Source organism: Thermobia domestica, chromosome 3 (assembly GCF_964235325.1).
Source record: "Thermobia domestica chromosome 3, izTheDome1.hap1.1, whole genome shotgun sequence".
Lineage (NCBI taxonomy): Eukaryota > Metazoa > Arthropoda > Insecta > Zygentoma > Lepismatidae > Thermobia > Thermobia domestica.
The window spans coordinates 130,777,669-130,803,184 of NC_137456.1; the positions used below are offsets into that span (position 1 = coordinate 130,777,669).

Below are 25,516 nucleotides of genomic sequence, written 5' to 3' on the forward strand. Positions count from 1 at the left end.
TTTAATATAAGCTATTTCCTTTTTTTTTTTTTTTTTTTTTTTTCAAACTTCTTCACTCATGTCAAGAGATAAATCGAATATATAGCATGTGCTGTAAGCCATGAATTATATCGTTAACCCGAAAAGAAGAAAAAAGCAAGAAAATTGCATATATTCATTCACGCAGTTAAACAAAATTATTTAATTAAGTAAACTATGTATTATTTAAAATGGAAGATCTTTCTTCGTTCTTTTCGAGCTTCAAATGTTTCTATGACTTCATTGAAATCTGAAATGCTGGTCGCCAAGCGTTTCTGAATAGAAAGCATCGCTACCGCAAATATTTTCTGCTTATTTTCTTTAGGGTACAGAAACACCTCTCTCCTCCGACAATGTGCGTTTTGTTAGCATTTCTTTGTATGAATATAAGGGACAAAGAGTCCATTTTCAGTAACCACGTATTTTTGTCTGCTGTTCTAGTATAAAGAAGCATGAAATCTAAGATTTTTTTTCCTTAGAAAATACAAAAAAAAAAAAAAAAATTAACATTCCAGCAATTTAGGCTAAAGAAGAGAGATGAGTATTGAAAGTGAATGATTTGAGATTAATTTTTTATGCTCTCCGCCGGAAATCGAACACAGGATCATGTGCACGAAAGATACAGAGCTAGGAATTAGACCAGTGGTAAGACATTTTCTGCTTCGAGACTCGATCCTCCCTCCCATTAGAATAGGGTATTTTTTTTTTATTTTAAAAATAAAACCTATAACAAGAATTTTCATCTTTGTATTATAAATGTAAAATAAAACCTATTGACTTCGAACGACCGCCCTCCCCCAAACATTCAGCCTGGATCCGCCCCTGCTACCACCAGACGCGTATTTGTTCTTCGCGAGTTTCTGTTTTGTAAATAACTTCTTTCTTCCAAGCGACTATATATCTCATCCACTCTATGAATTGAGTCAAGTGCTGCCAAGCGGAGGAATTCGTAACTATTACAGAAGCTGACTATATACCAGTGGCAAAAAAAAAAGGTGCAAGTGGAAGGGAGTAATACGGAAGGATAGCAGCGAAGCAGGAATAAATCCACTTCCTCATGTTAAGAGATAGGAGCTCGCCTGCCATATGCTCAATGTTACTGCTTCCAGTGGCAACGATCACTGCAACTGGAATGTAAATCACTCTCTTTCTTTCAGTAGTGTACAGTTTTTTTTATTGATTTTTTTTAAGAAATGCATCAATACTGTTTTGTGCTCAAGAGCAAAGGTTTATTTTTTACTGATACACTACTTTAATACCTAAAAATATCTTTAGTATTAAAAAAAATATCCGGTTGCACAGCCATGCAACATATAGTACCAGCCGCCGCTGCTTATTAATATATACAGTGTTCTATTCAGAATGAAACATTTTGAATAAACAGATATAAGGAAATACGAACTCTCGTTTCTATTATTGTTTCTTTCTAAAACGCATAACTGTACTGCATATAGTTGTAATTTTATCTTAACAATGCTTCTATAGGCATTTTCCCGCGCTAAAAGCATCTCTTCGACTGCAGACGACGCTCCATTGACACGAGTTCGGACGAACAACCGCAGCATGTTGGGATAATTTGGATTCTCAACTTTTTGTCGGTTTTCGCAATTCACAGTTCGTAACTATTGGAAGCACTCCAATTAATTGACACATGTTGGGGCATTCATAATCGCATTCGGATGCAATGGAGGCACCCCCTAAGTGACCGGTGTCTGAATTTCGTTTTTGACAAAATGACTGAATTTTGTGTCTAGAGTGAAGAATTCCAAAAGGAAACGACCTACAAGAGTCGACAGGCGTTCAGGAACGAAGCAATGGACACCAAAAGGAGTGGTACAACTGTTCCTTCTTTACATTTGCTAGCTAAACATAGCACGCCTCGGCTTGGCACAGCAAACCTGTCAAGCATAGCAGAATTCAGTTAAAAGAAAACACATTAAACAGTATAGAAGGTAGAATGATGACTGGAAGACCAAAAGAAAGGCGGACTGATCAATCTGCTTGTGGATATCAAGAGGTTGGCAATAAAGAATTGAAATAAAGACAAGAAAGAAGGATAAAGGGAGATTCTCAAGATCAAAGTTCAGGAAGGGTCGACAGAGAAAGTATAGCTACATTAAGTTAAAGTTTTAGAAGAAATATTTATGATATTTTAATAAATAAAACTTTTTTTTATCTCTAAGAAACTATAACTGCGATCTTTCTAAATGTATTCAAGCATTGCCATCGCTTCAAAAAGTATACCTTTATTCCTTTCAAATACTTGATCCGACAAGGCTACATATATTAGAAATTTCGAACGTATCACAAACAGAGATGCAAAAAAGCCGGCTTTTTTGAATCGATGGTTTTTTGCACATAAAAAGCCGGCTTTTTTGGGGAAAAAAAGGGAATTTTGGAAATTTTGGTTTTTCATTTTCATGATTCTTCTGTTTAAATAGCTTTCTTATAGTATACTCTAAAGTTAAATAAGATTTCATGACCTAAATGCCATATTTCGCTCTGGAATTGACCACCATGATGGATGGAGCACATGGTTTATGAATTGAAGTAAACATAAAGTACGTAGTATTTGAGGGCAATTTTAGAAGCTATTTAACTTTATTTTAACTTTTGAATTATCGACATTATTTTCTTCTCTAGATCATTTCTTTTTAGTCATCCGTGTTTCACTTCATAGAGCTTAGTACTCTAGCTTCTAGCACATAATTAAACTTATGTTTTTCAATATATTCATCAGAGCGTACTTCCACATTTCCGTTATACTGTAGCTGTGCAATTATTTAACAACAATCTTCCGGACATAACTTTGAATACCATTTGATAGAAATAATCGATATCGGATTTAAGAAATATTTGGGAGGTTTTTTTCTGAATAATGTTTTTTTTTTTTTTTTTTTTTTTTTTTAATCCTAACTTTTATTTAAGAGGAGCTTAAGTTTATGAGTACAGGCATAACAAATATTTCGTTTCGTATGTATATTCAGCTATAATCTTCCAGATACAACCTTGAAGACCATTTTATACTGATAATCAGTGGCGGATTTAGAAAAGTATTTTGGGAAGGGTTTTCTTTTTATATTTAATGCTTAGTTTTTCTAAAAATTCCTAATTTTTTATTTGAGGACAGCTTGAAGTTTATGAATAAAGGCAAAACCAATATTTAGTTTGTTTTAGAAATTCCGTAATTTCGGGGTAGAGGCTTCAATCCGAAAGACATCCCCACCCTAACTCTCTTCGCAAATCCATCAGTGCTGGTAATTAGTAATAACAAAGATTCAAAAACGATTAGAAAGAAAGTCGGCCAGGACTCTCAGTACACGCACTATCTCTACATTCACAGATGGAATTAAGAAAAACTTTTGTCAAAATGGTCGAATGCGGGGTTGAATCCCGGACTTCACGATAGAAGCGCAAAAGCTTATTACTCACTCATGTTTGTTGTGCAGTTGTGCTTAACTTAAATGTGTTCTCTCTCTCTCTTTCTCTATGGCCACAAAAGCTCTCCGTTGACTTCTGTCCTTATCCAATTCAATACAGTTTCTACTCTGTATTCCTATTTCTGCTAGATTCATCTTAATGTTGTCCTCCCATCTGGGCGTAGGTTTTCCTAATGGACGTTTCCCGATTGGATTTCCAGTTAAAACTTTGAAAGCGTTCCTACTTTCTTCCATTCTGGCTACATGACCTGCCCACCTGAGCTTCCTAGACTTGATGACTCTAACGATGTTTGGTAAACCGTATAAATTATGTAGTTCCTCCTTATGAAGTTTTCGTAATTCCCCATTCCCGTTCCTCTTGGGTTCAAATATTCGTCTCAGAATTTTATTCTCAAATAATTTCAGTCTGCGTTCCTCCCTCAGCGTAAGCGACCATGTTTCACAACCATAAAGCATACCAGGCATGATTATCATTTTATATATTTTAAGCTTTAAATTCCTTGACAGAATTCGCGACGACAAAATATTTTGAACTGAATAATAACAAGAATTTCCTTATTTCAGTCGACATTTAATTTCTTTGTGGGTATGATTTTGGTCTGGTAATACTGTTCCAAGATATTTGAAAGTACCCACTGTGCCGAAAGTATTAATTGATATTTTAACGCATTTATTATTTGCTGTATTACGATCCTTGTGAACTTCCTTGTATTTAGATTTCTCTGCATTTACTCATGTTCCTGCAAGCGTTTAATAAGGCCTCTGCATTTCTTTCGATTGTTCTTCTATCAGATTTACATCATCAGCGTATATCATAACCTGGTGAATACCATTCAACTCTAGGCCCTGGTTCCTATCTTTGATTTTTCTTATAACGTACTCCGGAACAAAGCTGAATAATAACGGCGATAACGCATATCCTTGTTTCAGGCCAATCTCGACGTGGAAGCTCGCATTTTTCTACTTGGACTTTACTCTGGGACTCATTTAAACACTTATTAAATCTAGCTTTTTCGGTATTCCAAATTCTGTAAGAATGTTGTACAATATTTCCCTCCTAACCGAGTTGTAAGCCTTTCTAAAATCAATAAACAGTTTGATGTACTGGGTAATATATTCCCATTTCTTTTCGAGTATTTGTCGGATGGTAAATATATGGTCGATTTCGACTAAATCCACACTGATAATCTCCAATAATTTCATCTGCGTATGGGGTTAATCTTATTAATAGAATGTTAAGAGAAATGCCTCGATAATTATTACAATCAATTTTGTCGTCTTTCTTGTGAATTGGAACAGTGGTTGATTCTTCCACTCTTTTTAAATGTATTCCATAGTTTTTCTTTTTTTGTAAAAAAAAAAAAAAAAAGAAAGAAAAGAAAAGAAAAGAAAAAAAAAAGAAATTCGTAACTATATGTTGAATTTTCTTGTTAAAAATTCAGATACCTTCAGGACTGGGTAAACCGTGATGGTGGTTATATATTCTACAGCCTAGGAAACCATACGCTCAGATGAACCGTCTATTACGTATATCATCCATGAACAGAAAATTCGATACTTTCCCGATTCTGAACAAGCTTAAGAAACAATCAGTGCATTACAGAATTTGAAGCTTTACCGATTTTGCAGATCGGAAGCACCTGATAGGTGGTAACAGATTATTACGTATGTGATCAATCAGTGAAAAAATTGTTCCAAACATTCATACAATGTACAGTATATGAAAGTTGAAAAATTTCAAGAATGTACAGAACCACCTCAAACGAAGTTCTTGATGTGCAGATTTCTCTTATATTTTTCTTTATTTTGCTTGAAAAAGAGGGTGTGTGATATTTTGAAGTAAAAATACTACATACAATTTTGCTAGTTATTTGTGTATCATTTTTTCTAAGTACATATTGTATATAAAAGGTTAAAATATTATTACATATATTGGTTAATCCTTTGGAATTCATAATGTAAATATGTTAGGAATTCTAAAAAATCTTTTTGAAATTCATGGTTATTATCGAGGTTTCATATTATTATCTGCATCAACCACTAATTAAATGAGTATTTTTGTTGTAGAGAAGGGAAACAAAGTCTGCTTTATCAGTTTAAAGCAAAATTTTTAAAAAAGCCCAAAATTTTCCAAGCAAAAAAGCGAAGCAGAAAAACCGAGTTTTTTTTTTTTGCCAAAAACGCCGGTTTTTTTCCGAGCCCTTGCATCTCTAATCACAAATAATGACTCTCATTAATATTTTTCAATGGCTATATTCATTTTCAGTGTGTGCTGCACTTTTACAACGTATTTCATATTTTTGAAGTTCAAAGTAGAAAAAATCGCTTATTGACTGCCAATTAATTCGATAAACTATTAAATAAGCACGAGAAAGTTCATCGGAAAAAATGGACAGCTAAATATAATGTACGGGGGGCATACTCAAAGTAATTAGCAACATTAAAAAGAAAAAATCAAAACCCACATATACGTATGCATTTATGCAACAAAGCAAATCACACAATCTACAAGCTTCGATGAACACATCGAAGAAGTTTCACATCAGCAGCTTCGATGTTTCAAAATGGCTGGTGATTTGAAGCAGTGATGTTCGTTTTGACAACAAATGAATTTTTGTTGGAGGAAATCTCTGTTCCTGAAATTTACAATTGGCTTTAAATTACGCAGAGGTGCCAGCAATGTCAGTAGATGGGTAAAATATTTTAAAGATGGAAACATGAGAAGCGAAGACCAGCCTCAGAGCAGTACTCCACGAACTACCTCCACGGAACGCACATGGAAAGAGTTGGTAACATTATTAAAGAAGATAAACTGATCACTGTGTATACAATCGTAGTAATATTTGCAATAGAACACAGTACAGTGCAGAAAATGATTTCGAGGTTACGCTGGGCCCCATGTTCATTCATGGCCAAACACAACAAGAAATATCGAAAGGAAGGAGATTATTTTTTATTGACTGGTGAGAAATATGATTCCATCATTACGAAGTAGAAACCAAGTGGCAAAAAATGGAATGACGCCATTGCACGACGCTGGCAAAAAAGGTGTCTTCCACTGTACCGTCTTTAGGAATTTAGGAATGCCAAGGATTGAATTCTGGTTGAACTGTTGAACCACGGGAAACCATAAATGTTCGCCGTTATGTGTGAATACTTCACAAACTCCATCGTGCATTGTAGGCTAAAGGTCCTTGCAGGAAAAGAAAGTTTAAAGCAAGTCATCATTCAATACGATAATGCAGAACATTGGAAAAATTGGGGTGAGAAATTCTGGTTTATTCCTCACACAATCCCAACATGGCACCCTTTGACTATCATCTGTGCGGTTTTGTGAAGGACCAGTTACGAAACTACGCTACCAGATGACGTAGATGCTAAAGATCTGCCGAAACTGTATTCTCAAGCTATAGCAATGTGAGAAAATGAGTAAAAGGAAATGAAGAGTTTGTTGAAAAGTACAGAAGAGCAATAGATGAGTCATTTCCAAATGACCGAGCGTATGACGTTAAGAGAGCAAGTGTTTGTAGTGAACGCAAAATCATCGATCCACGAATATTATGCCTGCGAAAACATCTACTATGCTATTCGTATTCTTGTTCGCATGTCACCACTGTCTTTTATCAATGTTAGATTATCTATCAGCTCCTTCTTCTTTCCGTGTGGTTTACGGAAAAGGGGAACAACAAACCATGCCATCACGGAGCATTCAGCTGGAAATGACTTCTGTAGATTAAGATGTCCTATAATAAGGGTTCATAATGAAATTCTGATATTGATTTCCCTCACTTTCCATGACTAAGTAAATTTTCCCTAATCCACGACGCTACGATCACTATCATTTAAGGTTTTCATTTTTATAATCAGCCTTCACCGTCTCTACAACGGTGCAACGCTTTCCTTTTCATTTTTTGACTACACTACTTAAATACTTATATGAGTCAAACTTCTTGTATGAGGAATACAATAAAACAATAGTACCGAACTATAATTATAAACTAATGATATCTTTAATATCTCAGCATCTGCTGAATATACTCAAACATAAACGGTAAACATATAATTTGGCAAATCTCTCTCTATCTACAACCAACAAACCTATTTTCTTTCTTTCTTTCTCTCTTTCTCTCTCTCTCTCTAGCATTTGAATTTTTGATTAAATTTGTTCTTCTCTCAAAGTTCGAAGTTTTAACAGCTTTCGGCGCTCCTCAAGTTTATTTCTAAAGATAATTTTCTTTTCCAGCCTTTTTAAAACTTCTTTTGAATCTGTATTTATTCTTTTGAATCTATCTTCATATTTTCTGAGGACGGCTAAACAAATCATCTATTAAATATAACAATTTCCCGGATTCATTTTTAGTTCCCTGACTTTCAAGGTCAGTGTAAACTCTAGGCATTTTTTTAATACAACCAAAACTGAATTCATTAATAATAATAATAATAATAATAATAATAATAATAATAATAATAATAATAATAAACTGTTGCTAATTACTGTTAACATGACCCTCATAAATAATAAGCGCTAAGCAGATTGTTTTTTAATTTTAAGTACCAAAGGAAAGTGTCTTAACAGTTTAGAAATATGTAAAATTAAATCTACACATAAACAGACATTTACAAATTTATCACTGATTAAAAATTTGACTAATGTTAAATTTATACTTCTTTTTGCTATATGTAGAGGCTATAAAAGCAAAAAATAAATAAATAAATAAATAAATAAATAAATAAAAATAATAAATAAATAAATAAATAAATAAATAAATAAATAACATAAGCTGAGTAACAAAACAACTTTCTGCTATGTACACAGGTAATACAAACAGTCAAATTTTTGCCACCTTCGCTGGTATCATTTCCAAATCAAAGGCAAGGAATATGGGTAAGTTATATGATATCATAATCTGCACACAAGAAATAATGTATTAATGCTAAGCCTAATGTGAAAAATAGCATACAGTAACATAACTACTAATATTTTTAAAGGTAATCATGTATGATTACAATTTAAGACTTGCTAAAATATTCATTTTAACATACCTTGTCTTTGGTATTGAGGCAATACCTGTCTCATCTGGATTATCTCTTCCTTTCCGAAGATATCTTGCAAAGTCTCCAATACTTCCAACAGAAACGCCTGAGCAGCAGTAAGACTTCTATCCTCTCTTGAAGGAATCCAACTGGCAAAGTTCTGAAATGACATTTTAAATGTTTCAGATTATCTATGCTGAAAGTATACCTTAAAAAAAAAATATCAGCATCCAAATTCTGAAACATAACAATAAAACATCTAATTATATACTACTTACAACTATTAACGTTATATGAAGAAAATTATTTTGCGATCGGAATAAAACTTGTTTCTGCTATTTTGTACAGGCGAGACAAGCCTTTTACGTAGTTTTTTTTTTAACACATTCTGTAAAAAGAAAGTACAAATGAAATTTATATGTTTAAAATATCTTCTCAATTTTTATTCGACATTCATTAAAATCAACAAATTATTATGTATAATAATTTTAAAAAAATGAACTGTGTGACTTGTACAATCTACACAGAATATACTTTCCAACTTCAAGCGACGGAACAACATTCGGATGAATGAAAAAATGTATGTTTCCAAAAATACAAGATGGATTACAGTATATAAAAGGGCCAGTTGCATTTGCCACTAAGGCACTACAGTGAAATGGAGTTTTTAGTTCTACGTTTACCGATTATGCCTTGTAAGCTGAAGGAGACGGATGATTCATGAAAGCGAATAATTATGAAAGGATTGCTGGAGTGAAAATGTGGAAGAAAACCGGAGAACTCCAAGAAAACTCTCAGTCGCGATTATGTTCACTATGAACTCACGTGGCTAGGGATCAATTCAGGAATGAAATGAAATCTTTAAGTTCTACGTCACGATTATGCCGGCTAGGCTAAAGGAGACGGTAATGATGAGAAATGAATGAAATTGTGGAATGGAGAAAGTGGGAGGAAACGGGAGAACCCCGAGAAAACCCACGCACACGATGTTTGCCCACCAGAAAGGTCACTTGGCGCGAGCTGGGATCGAACCAAGGACCCTATGCACTAGAGCAATCCAGGAATTCATTGCTCCAAAAGTAAGCGCCCTACCATTGAGCCACTGAATAGCACAATTAAGCAAAGGGTTTCACAAAAAATTTCAGAATATGTACTTACTACGTTCCTACGGCTAAATTCGGGCAATCAACTACCTTCATTATATATATATATATATATATATATAAATTATTACATTTGCTCTAGTACCAGTAGGTAGAGAACAATGTTGGAATAATCTAGATAAATCTGGACGTTGAGCTATTGGAGATTTGAATCCCAATCATCCGCTTGTTGGCCTGACGTTCTACCAGTTGATTGGTTGATTAATTGGAGTTTAGCTCCTTTTTCAGCACCGAAGCTATGTGACCTATAGTAAGGGGCACCAGTTTTTCGCTGAAATTTTCGCGTTTCGTTTTTCATATTTCGCGTTTTGTCGCATTTTTCAAATAAAGTTTCGCATTTTGTAGCTCTTGCGGAAAAGAATTCCCTGACATTTTTACAATTGTTCCTTTTATTCATAGATCACTATAAAAATAAACCATTACCTAAAAACAAAATACACTGAATTTCACTTCGTACTGTCAATTTCACTTACAGAAAATTACATATTTTTAAAATCAAACTGAACGAAAATCAGTAACTAAACCTGCCATGAATAGGGATGTTTTGCTGTCTTCTGAAAACACATACGCACACGGTACATTTAAGCATTAAACATAAGCATGCTATATGTTTCCACATTTTCCTCCTTCATTGTTGTATGTCTGTCACTTATCACCAGTTCATACTTGGAAAAAACCTCTCACAATTGGCATTGCTTGTTGGGAGGCACACATATGTAAGTGCATTTACACCAAACTTCGATCATTACTTTGGAACTCCTCATCCAGCTGCGATGGTGATAGCTAACGCGCAACATGTTCTCTACAGCTGTGCCCGAATCACCCAAAATGCACCGTTCATACCACGTTCTACCGTTCCGTCAGTGGAAAACTAGCGTTTTTAAATTAATGAAAACTTATTTTTAGAATTTCGCGTTATTTCATGTATTGTTAGAAAGTTCGCGCAAAGCTGCCAATTTCGCGCTTTATCGCACAACGGAAACCAATGAAAATACACATAGAATAACATAAAACGTCAAGAAACTGAAAATTACTTAATTCTGACGCATTTCGTTTTATCGCGCATTGCGAAAAACTCGTGCCTCTACCTATAGTTTAAGATAGAATTGGAATCACCGTAAAACGTTCATATTTCAAGGATCTCCAACAAGGTATCGAATCCTGGATCTCGTGCACCGAAAGAGTCCACGCTAGCAACTAGAGCAGTGGAACGGAATGGATGCTCTACTGAAAGCCACAAACAAGATCAATTTGTTTTCCAGAGACAGCATCCGCTCGGCAAATACGATACCTGGATTTTTGCATCTCCAGTCTATTGATCAGATTCTTTAGTGCTAATATAACACTGTATAATATCTACTGGTATTAAGTTCAAATATAATAGCGGTTCCCAACCTGGAGTACATATATTACTTGGGATAAGCGAAAAATAACCAACCGTGACAGAAAATATCTTGACACTTTGTCTATAATATAAACAATATATCTCAATCAAAATCGGACTAAAAGTTTTAATGACAAATGAGGAAGTTCAATAGATCATCATCATCATCATCATAGGTATTCTGCCTTTATTGGCAGGTCACTTGCCGCAACTGAGAAGCTTCCATGCTCCACGGTCCTCCGCTAACCTCTTCGTCTTCACGTATGATCTTTCAGTTTTTATATCATCCATTAATTGTAGTCTCCTTCGCCCCCTCCCTCTCTTTCCCGCCACCATACCCTCTAGGACGTCCCTCATGATACAATATCTTCTTAGGCAATGTCCCAACCAGTTTCTCTTCCTCTTACCTAATAATATCTAAAAGTGTTCTTTTCTCACCCACCATTTCTAACACTCTCTCATTCGTTTTCCGCTCGACCCAACTAATTCTTTCCATTCTTCTCCACACCCACATTTCGAAGGTTTCCAGTCGATTTTCATCACCTTTACGTGATGTCCACGTTTCCGCCTCATACAGTACAACACTCCACACGAAGCATTTTATGAGTCTTTTTCTCAACTCTTTATTCAAGGTCCCACAAAACAGACTTTTCTTCCTCCTAAAGGCTTCTTTCGCCATTCCTATCCTTGCTTTTATTTCACGTTCACACTTCATGTTATTACTAAGAATACTACCCAGATATCGAAAACTATTCACTTGTTCTATTTTCTCCCCTCCTACTTTTATATTTGACACAGACCCCTTTGTTCCAATCACCATGGCTTTTGTCTTTCTAACATTTATTTTCATCCCATATTCTTCAAAGCCCTTTCTCATTTTTTCTAACATTTTATTGATTTTCTTTTCAGATTCTGCAAGAAGCGCCATATCGTTTGCAAATCTTATGCATCTAATCATTCTACCTCCTACCGAAATGCCATCATCATTATGTAAACTCTTTTTCACTCTCTCTTCTAGATAGACAAGTTCAATACAATTCAATGGAAAAAGCTTACAACTGACATTATCCCCATTCCAATCAATCATATTACACAGTTATATATGCCAACTTCACCGAATGATTTTATTGTATTTATTTAGACCTTTTTTCCGTCTGGGATGTTGATTGGGGTGTATATGAACGATTTTCAAAGTGTACTTGTCCTATGAAAAGAAGTCTCACCACTATCGATAGTGTTCTATCGAATCATCAGCATTGTGGATTATTGCCCAACATTGAGCATTTCAATATACTGTAACTACACTGGAACAAACTTCTGTAGCATACCTACGCTGGATCAAAAGTGTAGGAATTCCATCCTATTTCTCCTTACTACAAGGTCCCCACAGGCTAGTAAGGGAATGGGGGCAGTGCTTTTGACAGGAATATCATGAGAGGATTTCTGTTTACTGCTCTATGTCATGACAAAATCAGAAGGATAGTCTGGCAATATAGTTAGACCCTTTGTCCCTATGGATCTTGTCAGTGCTTTTGACAGGAATGCCATGAGGATTCCTGTTTCCTGCTCCATGTCATAATAAAATCAGAGCGATGGTCTGTCGGTATGGTTTGACGCTTTGTCCATATGGATCCGCAGCTTGTTCTTGAACCCCAAGTACAGACGAAGGATGTCTTTCCGATAGTTGGAGACCATGATGGATTCCTGAAAGCAGATAGCATTCACTTCATATTTTTGTTCACCTTATATCTCTATCTCTAAGCAACCCTCGTAACCCTAAATAACTGTAACTGATGACAATCACGATTCCCTGCAGTAAACTATCTCGACATTGGCAGTAAAACTCGGTATTCCTTGCTACAAATGTCACAGTACGTGATTGCCCGGATGTTACTATTACGCGCCAGATCAGATACAGGGTTGACTGATTTAAGTGAAAGTGATTTAAATCGAATACTTTTTTATATTTATAATTTAAATCAAATTTATTTTGTTTAAAACAGAAACAAAATTAGATATTTCTGACCATTCTGAGACACTAATCGAATGAAAGTCTGAAACTAGCATCTTAAGCTGTATCCTTTTTTAGATCACAATTAATAGGCCAAGAATTCTGATAATGTACTAATTTAATCATTCTATATTATACATGAGGCTTGAGGAGGAAGCTTGAAGCCATTTAACATGCAATACTTACAATTTTTAGTTCAGAATTGTAGAAATCGTGGTAATACATATCATAGCTTTTCTTTTTTTTTTTAAACCGTAAATGGAACGTATCCATATATATAATAGGGTGAACTGTTTGAAATGAATTTTTGAACATCATACCTACCTCAAAGTGGATTTTTATCATGTCACTTTTATTAAAATTTGCACCCTAAAGGAAAAGAAGCTGGGGATCTAATTTTTGTCAAAAGTGGTGTCCAAGTAGCCTCGCAAGTTAAGAAAATGAAACTTTGTACATGAATTATTCATTAAAAATAATTGGACACATGATCCAGCGTTTTCGAAAATTCCGTTTCTAAGAGGGAAGGGGAAAATTTCTATACTTTTTTTTTTTTTTTTTTCATATTCAAATTGAATTTGTCTAATCATCACGGGAAAACGGCTGAACCGTTTGACATGAATTTTTGAAAATAGTTAACACTTGGAACGAACCAATTTTTAAGAAGTCACTTTCATTAACATGCATATCCTAAAGGGAATGGAAAAGAGAGTTTAAAAAAGTGTATTCCAAAAATAGAGCATCTCATGAGCCCCTCGTGTTCGGAAAATGAAACTTCGTATATAAACTTCTTACCATAAATAAGTGGCCATATACTCCAGCGTTTTAGATAATATTTGGATTTCCTATTTTGTATTTACAGAATGAGGAAGTGAAGACAATTGAACCGTTTAAAATAAATTTTTAAACTTGAGTATTTATCGTTAGCTACATATTTTGATTGACTTGAGTATTTATCCTTAGCTCTACACTTGGATTGAAAGACGTATTGTAAAGGGAGGGGAAGGGGGCATAAATTTTTCGCAAACAAAATAACGGACGCACTACTTGAAAGGATTTTTTGAAGATAGTTAGCACCTGGCTTGAGTTGAGTTTATTTTGAATTTAACGCTCCTTTTCAGCAGCGAGGGTATATGAGACAGGATCTATTGATTAACGTGGAATTCGAACCACATGAGCTCCCGCCGGGAATCGAACTTGGGTCTTCCCTGGGCCGAGTTGAGTTTTTATCTTTTCATTTCAATTCAACTCCGAATTCTAAGATGATGGGAAAGAGGATTGAAATATACCTTTGATATATTTGCCATAAACTATTCCTCCTGTGCTAAAAATAGGTACTATAACTAATTGTTAATAGCGTAAATAGAAAGAAATAGTGATTCTTGATCAGAAACCATATTAAAAGACTTTATTGATCATGGCACTACTTTTCTCATACTGAATACATATAACTTAAAATCAAATATTTATATTTATACACAATTCATGCTAATATGCAAGTTATCTCGAATAATTACGATTTTAAAGCAAAATATATTGATATTCATTACGTGAAAGTTATTTATGATGAAAGGAGTATAAATAGTTGTAATTTATATATATATATATATAAAAGAACGAACAAAAAGTAAACGGGTACTTCCAGTTGACGTGGAAAGTTGAAATTTGGCACGATTGTAGCTTTCTCAGACTAAACAACAGGAAAATTATCAAAAGTGAATATTTTAAACTTTTATGGGGTCTAAAGGAGAAATGAAGAAATTTCCCATGTTATTTAAATGGGCGTTTTTTGGACCTATGATCTCATGTTTTAGGTACTTGGGATTAGAATAAAAACTAGAAATTCGGTATGCTTGTATGTTTTCGTTAGCATTACCTAAGTAAATCACAAAAAATAAAAATTTCGAACTTTAAAGTGGTTTTATGGGGAACTGAAAATTCTTCCCCCATGTTATTTATATGAGACACCTTTTATACCCCAAAATTATTGAGAGCTACAATGACTGCAGTATTTCGGAAGTAACCCATAGGAAAATTGTCAAAAGTGAATATTTTTAATTTTTAGGGGGTCTAAAGGGGCGATGAAGAAATTCTTCATGTTATTTAAATGGGCCTTTTTTTTTTTACCTATAATCTCATATTTTACTCAGAATTGGAACAAAAACTAGAAATTAGGGCGCTTCTAAGTTTTCGTTAGTGTTACGTAAGTGAATCACGAAAAATAAAAATGTTTAACTTTAGAGTGGTTTTATGGGGAACTGAAAATCTTTCCCACGCAATTTATATGGAACATCTTCCACACCTCAAAATGTTTAGGCACTTCCGGTGGGATTACAATGATAAAATTTGGCTTGATTGTAGCCTTCCAGGTCTAAGCCACAGGAAAATTGCCAAAAATGAACATTTTTAGTTTTTAGGGGGTTTAAAGGGGAAATGAAAAATGTCCATGTTATTTAAATGGGCGTTTTCTTGACATACAAAATCTTGTCTTTTAGATAGTTGAAATACAAAAGAAATGAAAAATCTGATACATAAGAGATGCGAGGCAGTAAGCCGAGCAAACGCGGGGATCTGGGGGCGGAGCCCCAGCTAGCTAAAGGCTAATATATATATATATATATATATATATATTAGCAAAACTTTTGTAGTTTCGAAAATGGTAGCACATTTTACACGTGCATATTTCACTTTGTTTTTTTTATTTTCTTTCTTTCTTTCTTTCTTTTTCTTTTTTTTTTCTTTTTTTTTTTTTTTACTAAATAAGACGCTTAAAAAGAAATGCGTACTATGATTATCGTAATTATCTTTCTTTAGTTCAATTATTGTGAAGCGAATTCTGAGGATCAGTGTGTGGAAAAACAATAATGTATTGCTACTGAGTAACTGTCACGCGGGAAAAACACCCTGGAATAAACGAATGTCAGGAAATCTCCGATGTTGTTTTTATTCTAACATCACACTGCAAAAGAAACCTGAAACTCCCGTATTTTACCTTAAATTGTATCCTGTTTATTAAAAAATTCAAGTACAAGTAATTTAAATGTACTGTACAAATAATAAAGATTTTTTGAAAAAAAATCGTGATTTTTTTCTAATTCTGGTCAGAGATTACGCGTACGCGTGAGATAAATGTAGGCATTATCCAATGTGACAACTGTTTTCCATTTTGACCTAGTCCAGTGGCTTTCGTACAGTTGCGGCACTTTGTGTTACGTTATGTTGTATGTATGCACCATGGGCCAAGACTGTTACAAATGACGTGCCTAACAATGAACTGCACCAGATTTAATCCTTTGGTCATGTCACGTTGGGGTGATGGATTGTCCTAGTCTTAGACAGTCGACGAATTCCACGAAGCACTTTAAGCGATACTTACACTGGTAATCAAAAACTGCTCCCTTTTGTTGGCGAACGTTTCTGCATGGACTCTGTTTGTTCTTTCCTGTCCATGATATCTTTAGTTGTGATCACTCAAGTGGTTAAAATCATTCCCCGACACTGCTTCACCATCCTCTTTTACGAAAGATGTGCGTGAAGAAATGCCATTATATACCGTACCAAATAACGATTCACTTTCAGTGGTGTTTTATTAGCATCAACACGGCACTCCAGTATCTACAAGTTGAAGCACCACACTGATAAGGACATCGGTTTCATGGGTCTGGCGCAACTACACAGGTAACAGCAATGTTGCTAAATCGTTCGGATATAAACTGATCAACCTCAATATACGGTAAGTATAACACAAATACCAGCCTGAAATGTGTGCTAGCATATTCTTTACTACACAAGAGTAATCTGTTAAATGAAAATGTTATATCTAAATAGGGATACAATCTGTGAAAAATAGTTGACAACAGGGAAAAACTACAAAAGACTAGAACGGCTGATACACAGTATGGCATCCTCGATCAAAATATCCTTCGTAGTGGGTTTATTCATTTTAATTTTCCGCTTTAGGAATTCTCGGTTCATAGCTTCGTTATAGAGATACAAATGTTTAAAAAGAACACTTTACAGGTAACATGCATTCAAATAAAGTAACAATAACCGACAGAAGATGTTGGTTGGTCAGAGCTTTTGAAGACTAAAGCATGAGAAACAGAAAATTGGTCACTTCAGTCAATAGATTGTCAATTAGCAGAACAGGGTGAGTGAGAGATCGGGATTCGAGTCCTCGCCAACTCAGAGATTAAATTCCTAGTATTATTCAAATGTCTTTGTGAAAGTTTTCCAATATTTTTGGGGGTCGTGAAAGTCACACTGGCAAAAGATAAACCTTATTTAAAAATCTTACATTATGTATCATGATAATATCACTTTTCTAGAATCAGCCACTACTCTTTAAAACTTACATTTTACTTACGTTAAATTAAGAGTTATAATTAATTTATGCAACATATACAGAAGATCGTTTCATGTTTATGCAAAACTGTCACCCGTATTTCCTTGAAAAATTCTGTGACTCTAAGAGTTGCGATCGACTACAAGCTCCGTCTGGCAGTTACCGGCTTGCATCTAAATATCCACTGAATGAGACAGTGTTAAAAACACTTTGATCAAGTTTATTCCATTCTTCTTGTCAAAATTTCTAAAACTCATCAAGTGTGCGCGGTTGACGATGTCTCAAAGTTCGTTTCAACAATGGATACCCATCTAAATCCATAGAGGAGGAATCAGGAGTTTTTACAGTAATGTCTGCATACAGGGTTGCATGAATTCCCGTCACACGTGCAATTCCATACATATACGTCTCCGCAGACTTTGCCGTATGACTGGACGCCTTTTCGTGGCTATCAATGCGAGATGTGTTGCTGCCATGAAGTACAGAATATCACTGTGAAAAAGAGCATTCAGAATGTTCTGAATACAGATTGTATTAACTTCAGCTTTTTTTTTTTTTTAACCCACTTTGCATATAGAGGAAGTTTCCTGTTGCAGCAGTAATTATCAGCAACCACAACTCCGTGTGCGAAATACTCGGCACATTCACGTACCCAGTCAGACGCTGCATGTGATTTATTGTCGCGGGAGAATGTTTCACTAATGTCTTACTATTTCCTTTTAAGTGGGCGGATTCTCACCTCGTAACACCGTTTTGCACATCAGGGGTGTTCGTTTTGTTACGATTCAACATTGTGTTCATTCCTTTAATTTACACATCATAAGTATTCTGACATTATTTTCAAATCACTTGCGCAAACTGAGAACTTTCTTTGCATAACGGTCTTCAGCTAACCCCTTTGTCTTGATGTAGCAATTTCCTGTTTTAATAAAGTCCATCAACTGCAGTCACTTTTGCTCCCTTTCTCTCTTTCCTGCCAACATATTTTCAGTACATCCTTCATGATAGAGTTCTTTCTCAGCCAATCTCCGAACCAAATTATTCTCTTCTCCTCTACTATTTCTATCACTTCCTCATTCATCTTCCGTTCTACCCACTTAATTCTCCACACTCACGCTTCGACAATCGATAGTTTTTGCATAATATCACTCATAATGTACAATACTCCACATGAAACATTTCATTAGTTGTTTTTCTTTATTCGAGGTCCCAAAAAATAGTATTTTCTTCTTCCTACATGTTTTTTCAACCATTTCTAGTCTTGCTTTCATTGCACGTTCGGATTTCATGTTCTTACTATGGTATCGAAAACTAGTCACCTGTTCTACTTTCTTCTTCCCTACTTCTTCATTTGACACTGATCACTTCGTTCCAATCAACATTATTTTTGTCTTACGTTTAGCTTCGTCTTATGTTTTTCGCAGCTTCTTAACTTGTCTAAATCTTATTATTTAAATTTCGCAACAAGCGTATCACAAATCGTATACATCTAATCATTCTACCTCCTGCCGAAATACCATCTTCGTTATACAGGTCCTCCTTCTCTTTTAGATATATATTAAACTAGCTGAGATGCCTATTCTTCGCCGATAAAATATTCTACTTTTGTCATCAAGTTTGAACACCTACTTCCCTTAGGATACGCAGAGTGACACGGTAGATGCCAAGCTTGAGACAGGTATTAACTACGTTTCGAAATTCATTTCAAACATGTTATCCGTTTTTCCATGATCCAATCACAAACAACAGACGACGTCGATCTGAATGTAGCGAAAACAATCATAGAACTTGCTCATGGAATTATGGAAACGCTGGGATACGTGCTCTTATTTTTAATAAGGCATTTATTTACCGAGTTCCATCGTTCAAATTTGAATGAATTGTGAAATTCTCTATTTTTGGCTCAAATTTTTATCCTTGCATTACTCCCTCCTTACAAAACGTCCTTGAATCAAAATGATATGATAAAAACCTAGCTCGAGGTAAGTATTATGTTTCAAAATTTATTTTGAACTGTTCAACCATCTTCACGTGACACGATAGAAACGTATATATTAGATAACATTGGCGAAAGACAATATCTCTGTCGAACTCCCCTTCCAACTGCGGTCTCCTCTAATACTTTCTCTCCTATTCTAACACTTTATGTTTTGATTGATATGTAAGTTCCTTATGTGTCTTCGATCTTTTCTTTTCAATACAACCTTCTTTAGAACTTCTATCAACAGCTTTCAGTTTAACTGGTCAAAAACCTTCTTTTTAGATCAATAAACAAACATATTTTTTCTTCCCGTTTTCTATACAAGAGTAGTTCTCTCAGAATGCAGCAATTTTCGGAGCCATATGAGCTCCTACAAACAGCAAAGCCATATTCCCTGCGAGTTGACACACAGCACTTTTGAATTACTCGCAAAGACCTCTTTGTTGTGTGTACACGTGCTGCTACCTAGTAATTAAATTGTTACCATAAATGTGAAACGCTCTTCTGTACAATGGAAAGTTTCGGTCACTAATACACTTACTGATCTTTACTTATCCATGTATGATATAATATACACATTTACTAATGCTTGCTGTAAGGTGCATTATTCGAAATCAAAATATTATCCTGTACCATGGACTATAATTCATATTAAAATTTAATTTCCAAATTTATTTCGTTTCTCTCTCCCCCCTCCTGTGATCATGGACTCGTGGGATTGAGATATAGACTAGTAATCACCAGAAAAAAAAAAAAAAAATCTTCGTACTGTAACTGAAGAAATATTCTAAGTATTTTGAACACGCACACTTTTAAAATAAAGACTTTTTTCTTTTAAATCACTTCTACATTACATTTCTTGGGGAAAAAATACACAGATACTGAAATCAGAGTAACTACATTGATGTGATTTTGTCGAACCATACAATAAACTACCTGACTCATTGAAAACTGTTTACAAATTTATAAGCTTGCTATGTTTAGCACATTCTTACACTAGTTTCGATAAGCAAATGTTTTATTCAATTAATAAAAGCTTCAACTTTAGTATATATATTGTTTAACAATATTATAGAACAATTATACATTTGGTATGGTTTTCCAGACTTGAATAAGTAAGGTGGGAACATGGTACAATCAGTTAAAAAAGAAAAAACCCTAGAAAGAGACTGATTAGCAAAAAGAATATAATTATTGCCACTGATATCTAATTTTTTAAAGCAATGTGGACTGACTAATGTTAACATTCATACTTAAAATAAATAATTCTACATTGGAAGACAGCCTCCACCCACCTTTCCCAAAAACTTCCTTAATTTGGGTTCCAGTCTTTGACCTTTATATTCTGGACAGTCTACCTCCAAGTTGACGTCAATTACAAACGGTTCTCTTCCCATATTATAAAACGACTGTCCTGTAATTAAATGAATGCTGTAAGTATATATATACTATATATATACAGGGTGGCCCATTTTAATTTAAGTGAACTGAACAAAAATTCAAATAGGAAATACCATGGGGCAAATCGAATGGTAATGTCGCGGTGCCCCTCAAGGCCGCTATTTAAGGGGGCCCGGGGCCCAACTTTAAATTTAAACGGAAATATGGAGCGACTGACATCTCATTCGATAGATCTTTAAAAACTAAAATGCGATGTGGCAAAAGATTTTTCATATCCGTCACCGTATTCAAAATGGCAGCCAAGATATGTTACCTGTATGAGATAAACGTCCAGTACCACTAATATGAAACCGGTTGAAAATACATGAACTAAACAAAAACTGAAATAGGAAAGCCATGGAGAAAATCGAATGATGTTGTCGCGGTGACCCCCCCCCCCCAGGGCCTCCTTTGATGGGGGCCCAGGACCAACTTAGAAATTTTAAACGAAAACATGGGTCAAGTGATACCTCGTTCGATAGACCTTCATACACTAAACAGCGTTGTGGCAAAAGATTGTTCATATGGGTCACCGTTTTCAAAATGACCGCCAAGACATGGTGCCTTTATCAGTTAAAACGTCCAGTACCACTAATATGAAAACGTTTGGAGATAAATGAACAGGATAAAACTCGTACAGGATATCACAGAGGGCATTTATCATTGCACGCCTCGAGAATAATCCAACGGAGAAGAAGATTATTAAAGTATAAGTGACATAATGCTAAAGAGGAAATCTAATTGTTAGAAAATTATCTTTCCGATCTCCCTCCGTAAGTGGGTGAAGTGGGAATGAATGGTAAAATCTCAAATGAGAACCCCACTTTTACTTGCAATATGTATGGTTTGTCTGAAACACTTGGGTGTACCAGTGACTGGTACTATAATGAACCGATATTGCGCAGACGACTTTTGAGTAAAACCAATGTTTGTACACATTGTTCTAAAATTGCATTGTTCAACAAATTGGTTTCGCATTTCAGTTGATTCATTTTTGCACAAATCATTGCCTGCAATCAAAATGGAATGTACTATTTAACAAGAATTATACCTACTTTGTTTTCCATTACAGACATCTATCTCTTATAAAAACATATTTCAGATAATTCTGTTGTGTAGATACAATATGCAAAAGCTAAGATTTTTATTTGCAATTTCACCGTTCCTTCCCGTCCCGCTTCACCCACTTACGGAGGACGTTGGAACGATGATTTTCTATGAATTAGATTTCCTCCTTTGCATTATGGCACATTTACTCTAATCATATTCTCCTCTGTTGTAATATTTTCGAGCCGTGAAATGATAAATACCCTCTGTGATTTCCTATAGGAGTTTTATTCTATTCATCCATTATTATCTTCAACCTTTTCATATCAATGGTACTGGACGTTTTATCTGGTACAGGCACCATGTCTTAGCGGCGATTTTGAAAACGGTGACCCATATAAACAATATTTTGCCACAACGCTGTTTAGCATATGAAGATCTATCGAACGAGGTGATAGATCACTTTATCCATATTTTCGTTAAAAAAATTCTAAGTTGGGCCTGGGCCCCCACCAAAGGCGGTCCTGGGGGGCACCGTGACATAATTTGATTTGCTCCATGGCTTTTTTATTTGAGTTTTTGTTTGGTTCATTTTTGTTCAACCGTTTTCATATTAGTGGTACTGGACGTTTATCTCATACAGGTAACATATCTTTGCTGCCATTTTGAATACGGTGACGCATATGAAAAATCTTTTGCCACATCGCTTTTTAGTTTTTAGAAATCTATCGAACGATGTGTCAGTCGCACCATGTTTTCATTTAAAATTTTAAAGTTGGACTCCGGGACCCCTTGAAGAGCGGCCCTGGGGGGCAGCGCGACATCACCATTCGATTTACCCCATGGTATTTCCTATTTGACTTTTTGTTCAGTTCATTTATGTTCAACCATTTTAGAGATATTTCCGTGGAAAGATTAAAATGGCCCCCTATATATATATATATATATATACTTTTAGATACATAACATGACATATATGGTTAGCATATCCGCCTTGGGCACAGGAAACCCCGGATTCAATTTCCGGAGGAAATTCATGTAGTTCGGATCTTGTGTGAAGCTTATGTCCACGCCTATATAAATATATATATACAAATATATATTTGTATAAGAGATTTTGTATTTATTTTTCTCTGTGAAGTAATTTTGTGTCATGATTCGTAAGTTTTGAAGACTAAGTTATTCTTCAGCATCGATATTATATGAGACGTGGACATAAGCTTCACACAAGATCCGAACTATCTATCTGTATATATATATATATATATATATATATATATATATATATATATATATATATATATATATATACAGTAAAACCTATTTATATAATCCACCATCGGTTTCATTGAAAAGTGGTCAACTTACAGAAAATAAGTGTATTTTGAAGAAACAGTTATTATAGATCGTAACACACATTTCTAATCCAATGACTACTTATGATCTTCGTGTCAGTTTGTATCTTACAAATAACATATACCAGAGCTCCTTCGTTGCTATATGGGTAGCGTAGAGCTTTGGCACGAAAGAATTGGGTTCTATTCCTGGTGAGAGTTCATGTACTTCTCAAGCTCTAGGGAAGGGGAATTACACTATTCTGTCCTGTCCAAATGACACCCCTGGAACATTTGATTGCACTTACTGACAAAAAATGAAATTAATCATCGAATAACGTTTGTTTCTGTCAGTAGTTTCTAAAGCTTTACGCCCGCATTATAGACTTTGGGAAGCACAAAACCTACTGCCGTGATTGACAATTCCATAGATTTCACAAGGAGCATCTTCTTAGCTTGCAGTCTTTGAAGTAAAAGAATGCAAATAAAGGCGTTTAAGAAGCTATGGGAACAATCTGTGACATTTTTATTCAGGCTCTAAAAAGGCATTTCAGAACAAACGAATGAAAGAAATGGTTTTAGAGCTATCAACCTTGGAAACATGGTTCTTATTTTTTCTGTCTGAATGGGAAGAGTATACTACGTCACACACTGCTTTAAACAAGGAGAGCTGGAGGAAGGGATGAGTTGAATACCAGAAGCATATAGTCGATGAGACGTGTGTTTCTGAATGCATAAGAGAAAGTTCATTATTAATTTGAACTTAAAATTTTTGTAACGATTTCTAAGCCACGAACTGTACAACTAATATTTTTATGTGGATGTTGCAGATGATAAAGTTCGAAGGTGATTATGTCAAAAGTAGTTCGCTGGAAATCATCTAAACTTTGATTGTTGATTAAGCGTTGATTGCTAATTTATACATCATTTGTCTCATTTGTCAGAAAGCATAACGTCAATATTCTCGAAAACACTCTGATGAAGAGTTTGGATTTTTGCATCTTATAGTTAGTATGACGAATGCTATTTAACAAGCTAATTGATTTTTCGGCACCTTACTCTCACCTCGTGAGGTTCCCATGTTAGAACATTGAACAAAAGCATCATCATCTTCACGCTGACTTTTTTCAGTCTTTAAAAGTTGCTGTTTCTCTAGTATTTTTTGTTTTTGTAATTATGACATGAAATGATATATTTTTTCATAAAACTTCAGAAAAAAAGATGCTGGTACTACGTACCACCAGAGAAAAGGAACTGACTATACTTAGATCTTCTTACTTCGCGATCTCAAAACGAGAAGAGCAGTGAAACGACAATAAATCGACAATCAATATTCTTTCTGTTGCATACAACAGTTGATTCATTTATATTAAGCCGAAGTCAATGTGCAACGATATTGCGTATGCGCAACACATCGCAGTAAGTTTGCCACGAGGCAAGCAACAGTATCCCGTTGGTCACGCAGTAGAGCTGTGTAGGCGAGCGCACTCTGATGCCTCCGAAACTGAACAGATTCTGGGAGAGGTTTATTGTGGATCTTCAATAAACTTCATGGCGTCGCGCATCGTAGAAATGTGTCAAGTGCGTAATTTTCATACAGGTTGAGTAAATATGCAGTACAGAGTCCTGGGCCCACCACACCGACGCGAGCAGCTAGAACCCGGCCTCCCCTGAAGATGATCCCGCCGGTATTGAATGGGATTCAGCGTATGGCGACCTCCGAAAATCCCCTTACATGGCGTGCAGTGACTAGCAAATGCTGCACATTGCAGATGGTAATGAACTGCGTCATTCACAGGGATTTATGTCTGACGGTCGTTCGGAAAAGCAGTGTACACGTTCTGAAACCATGTTATGTGGCTGAGCCAGAAAAGGAACTGCAAGAAGCTGTAAGAACGTCGTCTTGGGCGTGATCGGTGGAAGTTCGTTGTTACCCATGATGACGAGGCGTGGATTTACCTCATAGACTGTGGTAAAGTTTGTGCCGTTAGATACAGACCTGTTGACGAAAATGGTCGAAGAATGTTCTTCCGCCAGTGCGTAGAGAGTTTTCCAAAAGGGTTCATGATCGTTGTCGGTTTCTCATACAAGGGCAAACTGTGTCTCCGAAGGGTGTAGCGAAATGTCAAAATCAATGCTGCGTACTACCAGACTCATGTTCTGACTGAAATGTACTAGTATCATGAAATCCCAGCACTGTACGGACAAGACGTGAACCAGATAGAACTAACTGCACGAAGACGAAGGTCTCCAACTACACGGCGAAAACATCGCTGGAATTCTATCGTCGTATGGAACACGAAACTGGAATTTCGGTAACAC

General features: G+C 35.4%; 1 protein-coding gene across 1 annotated transcript in view; it reads right to left on the reverse strand.

The window, feature by feature from the left end:
- LOC145680741 (FAST kinase domain-containing protein 5, mitochondrial-like) overlaps positions 1-25,516 on the reverse strand; it is a 50,979-nt gene that overhangs the window by 8,388 nt on the left and 17,075 nt on the right. Inside the window, exons 3-4 of the mRNA XM_081751702.1 lie at positions 20,669-20,787; positions 8,502-8,652 (exon numbers count right to left, since the gene is read on the reverse strand). Coding sequence (XP_081607828.1) covers positions 8,502-8,652; positions 20,669-20,787 — 270 coding nt within the window. The remainder of the gene's footprint in view (positions 1-8,501; positions 8,653-20,668; positions 20,788-25,516) is intronic.